The 12,002-nt window shown below is 37.1% G+C and overlaps 1 protein-coding gene across 1 annotated transcript in view; it reads right to left on the bottom strand.

The window, feature by feature from the left end:
* MYO16 (myosin XVI) overlaps window positions 1-12,002 on the bottom strand; it is a 607,071-nt gene that overhangs the window by 346,267 nt on the left and 248,802 nt on the right. Inside the window, exon 10 of the mRNA XM_058438173.1 lies at window positions 8,915-9,065. Within this exon, the coding sequence (XP_058294156.1) occupies window positions 8,915-9,065 (151 nt within the window). The remainder of the gene's footprint in view (window positions 1-8,914; window positions 9,066-12,002) is intronic.

Genomic DNA, 12,002 nt, shown 5'->3' with positions numbered 1-12,002 from the left:
AATGGTGGCATGGCAGCAAGCTTTATGGCACTGGAGTTCAAACCATTTCTATAAGCAGGAAACACAATCAATATTCCAATAAATGCATGTTTATTAAAAACTAATTTGTAAAATATTCCATTAGCTGGGCAAGGTGATGTGCCCTGTAGTCCCAACTACTTGGAAGACTGAGGGGTTTGGGTTATTTAAACCTAGGGGTTTGGGTTTGAGGCTGCAGTGAACCATGATAGTGCCACTACACTCCAGCCTGGGTGACAGAGCTAGGCCCTGTCTCAAAAATAAAATAAAATAAAAAAAATCTAGATCTCAGAAATATCAATAACAAGCCTGTACCCTTTCCCACCGAGATGCACAAACTCAAACACCCTGAGTTCATTATTTTAACTACTTTGCAACATTTAAAGGAAACATATTTCCAAATACCTTTCAGCATTAACCTACACCAAGCATATAATATAGTTTTACTAAAATTAGTTATTTAATATTGGGTTAGAGGCATAGCTTTAAGGCTTTGATGCTGTCAGAATTATTTACTTGAATCGTTCAAGAGTTGCATCCAAAAACTGGTACTTTTTGTTGATAAAAATAGAAGTCATAATGTTCCAGCTATGCCAGTGTTTCCTGGGTTGTCAAAACAATTTTGAAATTGTTTGATATCAACTTTTTAACATTATACACTGAGTTCCACTTTGCAGAGTCTCATAGGCACCAAGCGCTACCTAGACTGACAGCTCTCAGAGAGAGAGGCGTGACAATAGAAGCGATGCTGCCTTCGGCATAGCTCTTAGGCGAAGGAACTGGTGGTCTTGATCCAGGCAGTTTTTAATTCTGCTTTCATGGGTAATGCAAATTCAGGTAAATATCTTAGACATGAATTTGAGCTTCCCTACTTCGAATGTTAGAAAATGTGAACTCATCTACCTCTGAAACATCAATTATTTCTATTCAGCTGTATGGACAACAGTGTTTAAACCCCAGTTGTATATCTTCCAATCTGTGAGTTCTTGAAAATTTTTCTACCTTAACATCATGAAGCTGCTTTTCATTCTCTATGTGATGAAAGGTAGTCTATACTTCATAGCGTGGTTGAGGGAATTAAATATACGAGGAAAATCTGGCCCAGTGCCTCCTCTGCAGCTAAGTGTGCCTCATTAGTGCCCTTAGTAACACATTTAGGGGCCACGGAGACCCTGTAACTTCCTACCAGCTTCCCTTGGAGCTGTGGGAGGGAGAGATGTGGGTGAGTGTGGAGGGCCCTGGGTCTGTCTGCGCTGTTCTCAGCAAAGACGCTCAGCTTTCCTTTGCTTTAGGAATCAGAGTTCTCGTTCACGTATTTCTTTCTGAGGAAGGTTCTTCTGCTGAATAACATTTTTTAAAAATTTTGGCATTCATTGTTATAGCATCCTTATTTAATGGATGAAGAATTTGAGGCCCACAGAGGACATGTAGTTTTTCTGGGGTCACACAGCTGATAAGTCAGAAGCAAAAGCTGGCATGATAACCACTGGGGAACAGGTGGAATTCCAGTGGATAACAGAAACATCTGATGACATCTGTTTGATAATGGGCCAAATTTCCCTTGCTTACCTTCTTTGTTGGCCATTGTGCTAGAGGTTTAGCACAAAGAGGAAAAAAGGAATGATGTTTGTGACCTCCCCTACCGGGGGGAGAAGTTAGGACAGAAATAAGAAATGACAAGTACAAAATGTGTACGTGAAGGGAAAAACAGGATGTTTGAAAAGAGAAAAATTTCACTTTAGATGATCCGAGAAGTCCTCTTTGAAGAGGTCACGTTGACATTGAGATTGGACATAATTTTAAAAGGCAGTCCTGTGGGATGTGGGGAGAGATGTCTCAGGGAGAGGGAAGGACATGGTGAGGGCTGTAAGGTCGGGAGGAGATGGGTGTGTGGGAGGCCCTAGAACCTGCCCTGGTGTGGAGGAGGTGGGAGGAGGCAGCAGCAGGAGATATTGAAGGAGCTGGAAAAGCCTCCTGGGCCCTGAGGAAGAGCTGCTACATTCCAGGAATTAGTGAAAATCATGGAGGGGACTGAGCCTGGGGACAACAAGACCAGTTTCACGGTGCTAAGATGACAACCTGGCAGCTGCAGCAGAGAAAAGGTGGGAGTGGTAAGATCAGCTAGCAAGCTCTAGAAAAAGGTGGCCCAAAGAAGAGGCCAAAGAGGAGGAGGAATGGATTGGACTTCGATTAATTTAAGAAAAAGATGAGCTGCCATATGCAACTGTATGCAACTAAATTGCACTTGATTTCCTAACTAGAATTGACGTAGACAAGATTGAAGGTTTTCTTATAGAGATGGATAATTTTACACATTCCAGGATCACAGACTGGAATGTTTGCCCTTGGATATAAAAGGAATCTAGAAAACATGTGTAATTAGGTAAGAATGTATTTTCCAGAGGTGAAATAACTTCTGGCAAAAGTCCTTATGTAGAGAGACACATGAAAGGGAACTTTCGCCATCAATTTAGGGATGGATGTAAATATATTTTCTTTTTAATATCTTTGCAACATTTCTCCAAAGTACATAAACTTACACACACATATTTACAACCCCAAAAACTATGTAGGCATGCATGTATGCATGTACAAAAATTAATCCATATGCATATTCATATATGTACATAATTTGATGTAAATCAATAAATGATTGCAATAACTTGGAGTAATGCAAAAAGAAGGCAAAACTCTCCAGCAAGTTAGCATACATCTTTAACTCCTAAAGAAATCATAGAAAGGAGGAAAATCAAGAGTAAGATTTGTGTTTTCTTCAGGAGTAATGATTTATGCTAAGATAACAAGATCCCTCTTACAGTCACGATGCTAACAATTTCAATGCAAATTTCTGTGTGCACATTTAGCAAAAACATGAATAGTACTAACAGAAGTTCTGCATTTGTTCCAGCAAGCCTGGAACAGCTATCACAGACATCTCATTGGTATTCCTGGGGATTCTCGTCTTCAGTGGCACAGCTGTTACATGGGTCAGAGAAAGCACTAGGCTGACACTAAAAATGTGACTACTCCCTAGCCTGTTTATAGTTACACGGTGGGGCAGATCCAGTGAGAGAGCAGATCAAGGGAAGAGTTCCTTGCATTTCTCACATGAAGATTCCAAAATGACCTGAAAGGAAGCTTTGATAATCAATCTTAAGCAAGGCTATCAAAGGAGCAGATTCTTTATAGATTTCAAAAGCATTGTGACAGCTGACAAGTAGAAAGAAAAGTAAAAAATATGTCTGTGAATGTTTTTATGTTGCAGTTGTAGGCTGAAAAGTGGGCACCACCAATGTCTATCAAACAATTATAACAATAATTACCAGATAAGTACAAAAGATTGCCTGTCCTCTCCAAAATTGACCATTATGGCTTTTATTCTATATATTTCGAAAAGGAGAGATCTAAAACACAAGATAGGCACAATTTAGAAGACAAGGAAGAATTCAGGGGAAACACCTTGAGACCTGTTTTGTGATCCAAAGCTAATTTAAGTTTTGAAAGTATTCTGAATTTGCTGATCCCTCGTCTCCATTGTGTGGACGCTGTTTTGAGCACCGTGGGCTTTACCATGTTGTCTTGTGTTTGCTTGTTTGTGATTTCTCTCTGGGAGGTTGGTAGCACATGCCCAGGGAGTAGAAGCCCAGGGGCAACAGAGATGATCTGACCTGTGGGATCAGGGCAACAGGATTTGGAGGAAGGCAGTCTAGGGGCAAATAACCCAGTACGGATAAGAAAAAAAAAAAAAAAAAAAAGAGGAAATTAAAAAAAAAAAAAAAAAGACTATGTGTTGGATGGGCGCAGTGGCTCATGCCTGTAATCCCAGCACTTTGGGAGGCAGAGGCAGGCAGATCACCTGAGGTCAGCAGTTTGAGACCAGCCTGACTAACATGGTGAAACTCTGTCTCTACTAAAAATACAAAAATTAGCTGGGCGTGGTGGCGGGCACCTATAATCCCAGCTACTTGGAAGGCTCAGGCAGGAGAATTGCTTGAACCCGGGAGGTGGAGGTTGCAGTGAGCCTAGATGGCACCATTGTACTCCAGCCTGGGTGACAGAGTAAGACGCCATCACAGAAAAAAAAAAAAAACAGAAAACTTCGTGTTGACCCGGAATGACCAGATTAGGAAAGGGTGATCATGTGACACACACTTTACTTCGCTTCCCAAGGCTTCCACCCATGCCATGCCTGGACAGTCCTGTGTAGTTTTGCCCTCCTTTTGTTATTCTGCCAAGTGTTTCTTAAATAGTGAAGTCTACCAGGCCCTTTCCCTTTCCCTGGCTGCAGATCTATGTGCTGGTGTACACATGTGCTTGTGTCTCTGTGGACTACAGGAAGAAAGTTTTAGCGGATCTTAGAAACCTGCTGTGGTGCCCCCAAAAGAGCACTGGATACAAAATAAAAGAAACATTTGTGATTCTAGACAATTTGCTTAACTTTTTTTGTCAAGACAGGGTCGCACTCTATAGTCCATGCTGGAGTGCAGTGATGATGTCCTAGCTCACTGCAGCCTCCACCTTCTGAGCTCAAGCAATCCTCCTATCTCAGCCTCTTGAGTTGGTGGGACCACAGGTGTGTGCCACCAGGCCCTGCGCCACCAAACCCTGCTAAGTTTTAAATATTTTGTAGAGATGGGGTTTTTCCATGTTGCCCGGGCTGCTCTTGAACTGCTGGCCTCAAGCAATCCTCCCACCTCAGCCGGCTGAGTGGGCATGACAACAGGTGTGTGCCACCATGCCCTGCTAAGTTTTAAATATTTTGTAGAGTTGGGGTTTTTCCATGTTGCCCGGGCTGGTCTTGAACTGCTGGCCTCAAGCAATCCTCCCACCTTGGCCTCTAAAATGCTGGGATCATTGGAGTAAGCCACCACTCCCAGCCTGCTTAACTTTCTTGAGTTTAAGTTTGGTCAGCTTGAAACTCAGTTTGAAACTTGAGTTTAAGTTATGTAGTGAAAGCAGATAATAACCTGCTCATAATGACATTTTGAGGATTAAGATAATGCAGGTGAATGCATTTCTAAGCTTTGAAATGTTAACCAACATAACACATTATTTTGCATTATTATTTTCTAAAATAATCTACATTTACTTGAAAAGTATAAAGTCCTGTGGATATGTTGAGTGGAACTACATGAATTTAGAACACATCCATGCAGGGAGTAGAAGACTACTGCTCTGGCAAAACCGGAGTATGCAATTCCAGTCAGTAACGTACAGTCAGTCTATACGATAATAACAGTACAAATAATACATCCATCTACCGTCATCTTCATACCAACCATATGAGGCCAGTCCTATGTACCCATTTTACACATGAGGCTCAGTGAGGCTATGGGACTTCCACAGAGCACCGGAGCTGCGGACCTGAACCACAGCAAAGCTGCGTGCCTCTTTCCCGCTTTCTCTCTACTCCGGGCTATCATGACTTCACTAAATGGAATAAAGACCTGACTTCAATTTCAACCTTAAACCTAATTTAAATAAAAATATCTGAAGGGAGAGAGGGAGGAAAGAGGGAAAATAAGAAGTTAGGGAACCAAGAAAAGAATGCAAAAACCCAGCAGGTCAGGGAGGGATGGGATGGGAAAGGAAACCAGGAGGGAAAGGGAAGAGAAGGAAGTCTTACACATTATCATCAATTTAAGAAACATTGTGCTCTCAGAGATATTATAAAAACAAATGCTAATTTTAGTGGTTCTCGGAAATTAAAAAAATAAAATGTCAAATCAAGCCTTTGGTATTCATTTACACAGTATCATTTGATAAGACCTACACTTTATAAAAATCTGGAAAGAGAGATGCAAAGTAGTTTTTATTTTAATTTTTAAAAATTTTCCACACGATGTACTTATCTCTAAAATGTTAATTAGAGCTTTATGGCTTTGAAAAGTGTTTTGGAAAGCTTTCCTGTGAAATGTGAATATATAATCCACTCAGTTTATCACGCGGCTCTTCCCTGGAGAGAACCATCCAGCTAGCACCTTGTGGGTAAGAACATATGAGAACATGATGGATACCGTGCGGCATATTACTGGGTGAATATTAGGACATAAATACACAGGAGCACAAAGCCTCTGTAGCTGCCATTTCCTCTCTAATAATGCATAAACAGAGCATGGCTACAATTCCTTTTTATGTCTAGGATACAATTATAAAAAGTCTACATTAAAACAGGAAAGTTATCCTGTGAAGATTACACTTGATATTCTCATGTCGTGAATGTCTTATATTTGAAGAATACTTTATGTCTTTTAGAAACATCTTATTAAATTACCACTTAAAAAGCAATCAATCTGCTAATCAGAAATTGTTTTAACTCCACAGAGGGAGAAATCTCAGTACCTTGATGAAATGGTTGACCTAGTTTGCTCTTCTTTAATTAAATAAATGATTATCATTGTGCTTACTACTGCTAAACTCAAACACCTAATTAATACAGCTTGAAAGCAAATTAATAGAAATGTACAATAATTTCACATATACACATTGACTAAAAGTCATGCCATATCAATAATTGCATTCAAAAGTTTTTGAATGGTAGTTAATTTGAACAGTAGGAAATCAATTAGCCTGAGATTTCCCACACATTTATATAAACGAATTAAGAAAAAATACTTCAAAACAATGCCAGTAAAAACAAAAATATATTTTAAAGTTATCTTTAATTTCTCCAGGTTATGTAATAAATAACATTAATATTCCCATTCTTAATAACAAATTAAACTATGAGGAAAATAACTCTGTAAGTTTAAAAATAGTGTTGAATTGTCAGTCATACTCAATATCTTTGCTCACATAACTATTCTATTAGAATCCTACAATGTAATATTTTAATCAATAAACAAGTTATTAAAAATAAAATATTCCCTTCCCCAAAGGATACATGTATATACACACATATATGTGTATATATATGTATATTATATATATATAATGATATTATTTTGTAAAAGCTAAAGGTGAGCAGTAATGGGTTTATATATAACAAGTGAAAGCACCCATAAGACTTTATTCAAAGTGGCTTCCCATGAAAATTAGGAAACAGAATTCATTCTTGAGTTTTGACTGTTGTAAAATAACTCAGAAATTTGTTTCCTCAACACTCACTGCAAACTAATTTGAGTCTTAAATATCTGTAATGAAAACAAAAACCAAGCTTTTAAATTACTAAATTTACGGGCATAAGTGTTAAAATGTATGAGGGGTAAGAGGTGTTAGACACAAGTTAATTAATAGTCATTTTTCCTCTATACAGGATACCAATTACAGGATAGCATTAAATCATAACTGGAAATGGAAAATTATGTCAGACATTAAAGTACACAAATTATATGGCTCAGAAACACTTGGAGTGTCAACAGAAGTTAATAGGATCCTTAAGAAAGTTAAGACTCTTTTGCCAGGTGTGGTGGCTCACACCTATAATCCAAGCACTTTGGGAGGCTGAGGTGAGAGGATCACCTGAGCTCAGGAAGTCAAGACCAACCTGGGCAACACAGTGAGATCCTATCTCTTTAAAAGAAAAAAAAGGCGGAGCATGGTGGCACACACCCTAGTCCTAGCTCTCTGAAGCTGAGGGAGAAGCATCACTAGAGCCTGGGAGGTTGAAGCTGCAATGAGCCATGATTGTGACACTGCACTCCAGCCTGAGTGACACAGCAATCTTCTGTCTCAAAAAATATATACATATTTTCTCTTAAATTTTACCTAACCTTTGATTTGTCTAGTACTGTGGACTAATTGTATTTCTCCAAATTCATATGTGGAAGCCCCCATCCCTAATGGAACAGTATTTGGAGAGAGAGCCTATAAGGAAGTGATTTAGGTTAAATGAAATCATAAGGGTGGGATCCTGAGCCTGCGAGATTACTCCAGAGAGTGCCCTCTCCCTGCTCCTCCCTGCCTCTCCCTCCTTCCCATTCTCCCTGCCTCCTGCTGTCCACCCTGCAAGGACACAGCAGTGGGAAGGCGCCCTGCACCTTCGGTCAACCTGCACCTTGACCTTGGACCCTCAGAATCCAGATGCCTCCACGACTGTGAGAAATGCATTTCTGTTGTCCAAGCCACACAGACTGTGGTGTTTTGTCATGGTAGCTTAAGCGGATGAATACACCTGCTAAAATTTAAAAGTGTTTCAGATGTTTTGCTTATCTGCTTTAGTTACTTGAAATAACAAAAATTAATAAAATTAAAATTAAATTTTAAGAAGAAGATCTTTAGAAAACCTGACCAAAATATCTATAAAATATTAAAAATTAGATACACTGAAGAAAGCTATTTTCAAGGATGCAAGTTATTCTGCCACTTATAAAACAGAAATATACAAAATCATTTATTTCTGTGGCCATAATAAAATACATTAATTTCCATAACTCCACGCTCATTCCTCTCTCCCCCTTCAAAACCAAAATCACCTCCCATAACTTAGGCACCAGACAAGTACACATATGCACACACACACACACAGATATACATGCAATGCATGACCACAGTTACTTTTAAGAATAAATGATTCAGTGACTGGTTTGTCCTTCTTGTTCATAAAATATTTGGATCATTGAAATAAACCATGAAAACACAGAATACATAAAAATCAAAATAATGACAAATGACTCAACTGGAAATATTCAAGAAGTAATGCGCTGGCTGAGCTTACATTCCTGGTATATAAGTCAAAACCAAAATTCAAATTGTAAAGCACAATAGCAATTATGTTTGTTGATCAGCAGAATGCATTAATTGTTTATGAAAACTGTAAGCAAAATATTAATCTATGCATTAATTAATTTGTCTTTGAATGGAAATTAGCGCACATTTGTTTTTGAAGTATGTTGGATTTTAATACATTACTTGATATGAAAAAGTACTGGCAGACACGCAGTGAGGGTATGATTACCTGCTCGGGTTTGGTGGAACTGCTCATCGTGGGGTTTTCAGGGATGCTGTCCTGAGATTGCTGCTTACACAGACCTTTTGTTGCATCTTTGAACATAATGTCTTTTTCCAACAAACTGTCTTGCTTGGCAATTGGTAACACCAGGGGACTGCTACAGGAAAAAAAGTCAATACTCCAATTAGTCTCTTTCTAATGTTTTATCAATTGAAAATTACCAATACAGGATAGTTGGACTATAGATGGTGGTTTTATTCAGATAAGAAATATTTCTTATAAACTGCAGGAAAAAAATTAGTAAGAAATCTGTAAACTTTTAAAAAAATTAATTCCAAGCTTTACTCAATTTTAACTTTAAAAGAAAAAAATATATACTTATTTGAACTCCAGAGGAAAATGTTTACAAATATATATCTGACTATAATAGATGAATCAATAAACAACTTAAGAGCTGGGATTGAAATGCATGGCTGAACTAGATGAGATTTAACATTTAAATGCAAAAATGGATTGCAAACAACCAAATAAAGACATAATTGTATAATTAGTTTTAAAATTACTCATTTAGGATTTAAAATACAAGATCATGGGCAAAATTTCAAGTTTGCAATGGAATGAGAATGAAAAATAATAATATCTTTAAGGACTGCAATATTACAAGCAGAGTAACTTTTGTTAATTCTATACAGCTCAAAGCCAAAAAATAAAAGATACTTAACTTTTTATTCTTCTATTGACTTTATTGCCAAAATACAGCCATTATTTTATAACGTTTATTAAAAATAAATAGAAAATAAATGATAAATGTTGCATTGTATCACTAAGATTTAAAAATGTGCCTCCTGAATTGTTACCTTATAAGCAGAAATGCATGTGTATTTAATCAAGTGCAATCTATGTAAACATAACTATTTCATGTAGTCTACCATAGTCACTGTGATTCTAATAAGAGCTAAGTGCAATTTTTTTTGCCTCTTTTAAACTTCTATTTATTTGAGGTCTAGTTTACATACAGTAAAATTCACCCTTTGTTGTTTAGTTCAATGAGATTGGACTGATATACATAGTTGCATAGGCAAAATAACCAGCAATGTATAGAATACTTTATCACCTCCAAGAGACGCTTTGTGCCCCTTGGAGTCAATTATTATTAGATGTGTTAGTGGCTTCTCACACTGTGATTTTTACTTGAATTTCATTTTCTCATTTTAAAATACTTATTAAAGAAAAATGGAATATATTTAAGGTGTATAATGTGATTTGATATACATTTTGTAAAGGCAACTACAATTCTATCAATTAACACACCACACTAGATCTCCAAAATTTGCTCATCTTACGACTTAAAGTGTGTGCTCTGTGACTGACACCTTCCCTTGCTCCCACTCTCCAATAACTGGCAGCCACTGTTCTACTCTCTGCTTCTGTGGTTTTCAGGTTTTTAAGAGTCCACACATAAGCAAGATCATGTAATATTTGTCTGTCTGTGTCTGGCTTACTTCACTTGGCCTAATGTCTTCCATGTTGATCCACTGCAAATGATAGAATTTCTTTTTTTTTTTTTTGGTAACTGAATAATATTCTGTAGATATGTACCACAATTTCTTTATCCTTTCATCTGTTCATGGGCCTTAGATTGTTTCCATATTATCACTATCGTGAATAATGCTGAAATGAACGTGGGACAGTACATACTTCTTTGAGATCTTGATTTCATTTCTTTTGAATAAAATATCCAGAATTGCAATACTGGATCATGTGGTAGTTCTATTTTTTAATTTTTTGAGGAAACTCCATACTTGTTTCCGTAGTGACTATACCACTTTGCATCCCCACAGCGTTCAAGGGGCCCCTTTCCTCCACACCCTCGTCAACACTGGTTATCTGTTGTCTTTTTGATCATTGTCATCCTTACAGGTGTGAGGTGGTATTTTGTTGTGCTTTGAATTTAAATTTCTCTGATGACTAGTGATGTTGAGTACCTTTTCATATACCTGTTGGACAAGATTCTATATCTTCTTTGGAAAAATGTCTATTCAGTTTCTTTGCTCATTTTAAAAACTTAGAGTTTTTTTTTTTTTTTTTACAGTGAGCTGTGTGAGTTCATTACATACTTTAGATATTTACCCCTTATCATATATATTTGCACATACATATGCACACATATGTATATATACCTAAGTATATGGTTTGCAATTATTTTCTCCCATTCAACACACTACTTTTTCATTTTGTTGATTTTATTGTTTTCTTTGCTGTGCAGAAGCCTTACAGTATGATGTAACTGACTTATTTTTTCTTTTGTCATCTGTGCTTTTTTCTTCTGGTGTCATATCCATAAAACTCCCTGCCACAAAAGTTGTTGAGGAGCTTCTTGATTTTTTTTTTTGAGGTTTATGGTTTTTATATTTAAGTCTTTTATCCATTTTGACTTAATTTTTCTACATGGTGTAAGAAAAGGGTCCACTTTCATTCTTTTGTATGTGAATATCCAGTTTTCCTAGTACCAATTATTAAAGTAACTTTCTTTTCCCTATTGCGTCTTGGCACTCCTGTCAAAGATCAGTTGACAATATACGCTTGGGTTTATTTCTGTACTTTCCATTCTGTTCCAATGGTCTATGTGTCTGTTTTATGGCCACTATCATACTATTTTGATTACTATAGCTTTGTAATATAGTTGGAAATCAGGGGATGTGATGCTTTCAACTTTGCTCCTTCTGAAATAAATAGCTTTTGCTATTTAGAGTTTTTGTAGTTCCATACAAAGTTTCTCTTCTTTGGTAAAATGTGGGCTCAAATCTTTTGACTATTTGTATTGGTTTCTTTGTTTTCAGATTATTGACTTTATATATTCTGTATCCAACTCATTTATCAGATAAGCTCTTGGCAAATATTCTCTCCCACTCAGCATCTTTGTAGTTTTATTTGTATAATTGTGTTTCAAAGAAAAGAATTCTCTTACAGTTTGTGCTTCTGTGACTTATCTAAGTTCCTTTCATAACCCAATGTCACCAAAAATTTCTCCTGGGTCTTACTCTAGGATTTGTACAATTTTAAACTTTACACTTTGATCTATGATCCATTGCGA

The sequence above is a fragment of the Hylobates moloch genome, unplaced genomic scaffold (genome assembly GCF_009828535.3).
Source record: "Hylobates moloch isolate HMO894 unplaced genomic scaffold, HMol_V3 SCAFFOLD_4, whole genome shotgun sequence".
NCBI classification, from domain to species: Eukaryota; Metazoa; Chordata; class Mammalia; order Primates; family Hylobatidae; genus Hylobates; species Hylobates moloch.
This window is presented reverse-complemented; position numbering and strand designations above follow the sequence as displayed.